Source organism: Peromyscus californicus, unplaced genomic scaffold, assembly GCF_007827085.1.
Source record: "Peromyscus californicus insignis strain IS unplaced genomic scaffold, ASM782708v3 Scaffold_7__1_contigs__length_154581171, whole genome shotgun sequence".
In the NCBI taxonomy this organism is placed as follows: Eukaryota; Metazoa; Chordata; class Mammalia; order Rodentia; family Cricetidae; genus Peromyscus; species Peromyscus californicus.
Genome location: NW_026294595.1, coordinates 63,339,779 through 63,343,483, shown reverse-complemented (window position 1 = coordinate 63,343,483; position 3,705 = coordinate 63,339,779). Strand labels below are relative to the sequence as shown.

Below are 3,705 nucleotides of genomic sequence, written 5' to 3'. Positions count from 1 at the left end.
ACAACATTTCACATGTATTAAATTCATAAAATGAAATTATTTAGACTAGCAACAATTTTCTTAGAATTGTATCACATATAATGCCACTATTTGGTAATTGAATTATTTACTGTTCTATACTATATACAAAGGACAGTGACAAACATGCACGTGAACCTCTATTCCATCATAAAACCTATGCATTACCTTTGATTTCTCATCATTTAGGGACATTTACTATGAACTCCTGGAATCACACAAATAAACCTGACTTCATTCTCATGGGACTGACGGATTCCAAGGAGATCCAGCTGGTCCTCTCTGTGCTGTTTCTCCTGATATACCTGATCACTGTGTTGGGGAACATAGGCATGATGCTGATCATTTGTCTAGATGTTCAGCTTCACACTCCAATGTATTTCTTCCTCATCCATCTGTCATTCCTTGACCTCAGTTACTCAACTGCCATCACACCTAAAACCTTAGAGAACCTGCTGACTTCAAACAAGAACATTTCCTTCATAGGTTGTTTCACCCAGCTGTACATTTTCATCCTCTTGGCAGCTACTGAATGTTTTCTGCTTTGCTCAATGGCCTATGACCGCTACATAGCTATCTGCAAACCTTTACATTATCCGGTTATTATGTCTTCACGATGCTGCCTTGCCCTCCTCACTGGGTCCTATGTTATTGGAGCTGTGGATTCCTCTGTCACTGTGCTTAGCATGATAACACTACACTTCTGCAAGTCCAATGTCATCCGTCACTTTTACTGTGACACAACTCCACTTTTATCTCTGTCCTGCAGTAGCACAAATGAAGTTGAAGTAATTATATTCATTTTTGCTGGTTCCACCATTCTGGGTTCCCTTATCACAATATCTGTATCCTATGTGTCCATTCTCTCTGCTATTTTGAAGATCAATTCCACTTCTGGAAAGCAAAAGGCCTTCTCCACGTGTGCCTCTCACCTTCTGGGAGTCACTGTCTTTTACAGCACTCTGATCTTTACTTATTTGAAGCCAAGTAAATCCTACTCATTGGGAAAAGATCAAGTAGCTTCTGTTTTTTACACCATTGTGATCCCCATGCTGAACCCACTCATTTATAGTCTCAGAAACAAAGAAGTGAAAGGTGCTGTTGTTAGATTAGTGAAGAAGAGACAAGGATCCAGGAAATTAAGATGAGTGAGAGTAAGCAGTCAGTCACACTGTTTCCAATTGTATGCTTCTTTGGTGAGTGTTTAAAAACAATTACTATTAATTTTACTTTTTCTAGTTCTCTGGGTCTTTTCTCATACAGGTTGGGAGATTCCAGGAATGTGGTTTCAGATTTTCAGTTTCCCTGGCTGAATTTAATGGAGCAAATATTACACACATATATCATTTTTTATTTTTAAAATATAGTAATTTTCAAGATAAGAAATTGTGTTTGAAATTCTTACAACGGTATAATCTAAAATTTCATACATATAAAACATTCAGATAAACATAATGCAAAAATAACTTGTGCAATGACTATACTTTCATAAATCACTCATTGTATAATATTCAATCTGCTATTTGTAAATCATTGACAAAGAACTAAATTTGGTATTCAGTTTTCTTAGCAGTTCAAGAGAAATAGTAGTTTCAGATACTCATGATAAGATGATGGAAGTAATGTACTTAAGGAACTAATAAAAATGCTGTTTATTATTAGTAAGAAATTGTATTTCTGATATGTTTTAAATGCTCAATGTCATTTCTTGAATATTTGCTAGTGTTTTATAAATTACATTCAGACAATTCAATTCATAGGCATGTAATTATCTTAAAAAGAATACACTCAACTCTTTTCAAATTTGAGTTTTACATAAAAGTCTGAAGTAGTATTAAGTCATAAAATATTATGTTGTGCTGTAAATCATAATGTTACTATTTGAAAAATATTTAAAGTTCAGAAAGAAGAGAAAATAAGTTATTGAAACTCAGAAGCATTTTCTTCTCTGTCAATAATTGAGTGTTTGTCAGTGTATGCCACATAGAAACAAAATTTTCTCTGAACTCTTTTGTAGAATTACTCATGCACTTGAAAGCTTATTACTTGAACTTACGTTTGCCACATCAAACTGAGGTGACTGTCTTCTTAGTGATTAGGATAAATTAGTACTGCCATTGTATGTTCCTTTAGACATAATAAACTGTAAATCTATCAAGTTCAAAATCTGCATGAAGTACTGTTGTTGTGTATACCTATTAAACTTTTGAAACTCATAGAATTCTTAGACTTAATTAGTTGCAATACCTATGGCTAATATTCTTTTATAGTAGAATTATATGCATGTAATTTTTTTAAAAAATAAATTCATTAGTTAAATGACCAATTTTCATTTTATTACATTTTCTCCATGTGAATATGTGTGTGTATGTGTGTGTCCTATGTAAGTGTGCATCTTATATGTATGTGTTTGTGTTTGTTTGGTTGTATGCATGCTTGAAGGTTCATGGGAGGGCAAGACCAGAGGTTAATGTCAAATGTCCTCCTATATTGTTCTCCACAATAGTTTTTGAGGCAGGTTTTCTTACTGAACCTGGTACTCACCTATTGCATAGGCTGACTGGTCTGGGACTTCTGGGGATGCAACTATCTCTGCTACCCTACACTGGGCTTTCAGATATGTGTTTATTTGAGAGGATCCTTGTGTTTGTCTAGGGACTGAACTCACATCCACCTTCTTGTGTGGCAGAAATTTACCAACTGATCAACACTCCATTTTCACATTTAAAAAAGATGACACACTAAGGCACATATTTAATACTGAATTTATATTTTCATGATTAACATGAGATTTGTCAGAGACAGGATTAATATTTTCATTATTTAAAATCTTCTAGTATGTTTGCAATGCCCCTATATTCCTAAGCTATTCCACATGCTGGATATATTACATATAAGTACTATAAGAGTTTATGATTTATTTTTCTTCTAGTATCTGTGCTTTCTGGAATCTTTTTTCTATTCTGATTAGTTTAATTTTGTTAGTAGTTATTAGAAATAGTAATTTAAAAGCATTTGTAGTTTATGCATTTATTGGTTTTTGTCATTTCTTACCTTGACTCTGTCATATACTACTTCAAGTTTTATGGGCTCTTTCTTCTTTTTCCATTCAGTTAACTTGTGGTTTTATCTTTCTTTCATGTATGTTTTTTTCCTACAATTTAGGGAACTTTTAGTACCTGTTTGTGTTGGCCACACAGGTTAACAGTATCTGTAACATTATAGATAACATCTGAATTGAAAAGAATCTTACATTTAAATTAAGACAAATATAAATCTACCTGTCTTCTTCACAGCATAGGTCACAAAACGTTGTATGTGGTTACATAGTTAAAACTTCCAATCACTATAAAATGTTTGTCTTTTTTATAAGATTGAATCATATCTTTACATACTATACCTCACATAAGTCAATATGTAAATTGCTTTAAGCTATAATACCCTAGATAATTGTGTCTTACTTACATGTTTTTGTATATTGACATAAGCACAGGTGTTTTTGTTGAAAATAATTTTTCATACTGTATATTCTGATCGTGGTTTACCATTTCCCCATTCCCAAACATGATTTTTAAAGACTGCAATGCATCATGCAAACTATTACTCTTGGTGTAAAATAAATTATCATATGATTCCACACATTATGTCTCCAATTATAAAGACATATTTTAAAACTATGCAACACAC

At 32.8% G+C, this 3,705-nt stretch overlaps 1 protein-coding gene across 1 annotated transcript; it reads left to right on the top strand.

The window, feature by feature from the left end:
• Positions 1-218: 218 nt before the first annotated feature.
• LOC128102091 (olfactory receptor 8H1-like) lies at positions 219-1,166 on the top strand. Its single transcript, XM_052725607.1, has one exon. It carries the CDS (start codon positions 219-221, stop codon positions 1,164-1,166), a length of 948 nt encoding a protein of 315 aa, XP_052581567.1.
• Positions 1,167-3,705: the final 2,539 nt, after the last annotated feature.

Bases quoted from the DNA above. Each gene is read 5' to 3' on its own strand.
- LOC128102091 (XM_052725607.1), top strand. From the start codon at position 219: ATGAACTCCTGGAATCACACAAATAAACCTGACTTCATTCTCATGGGA.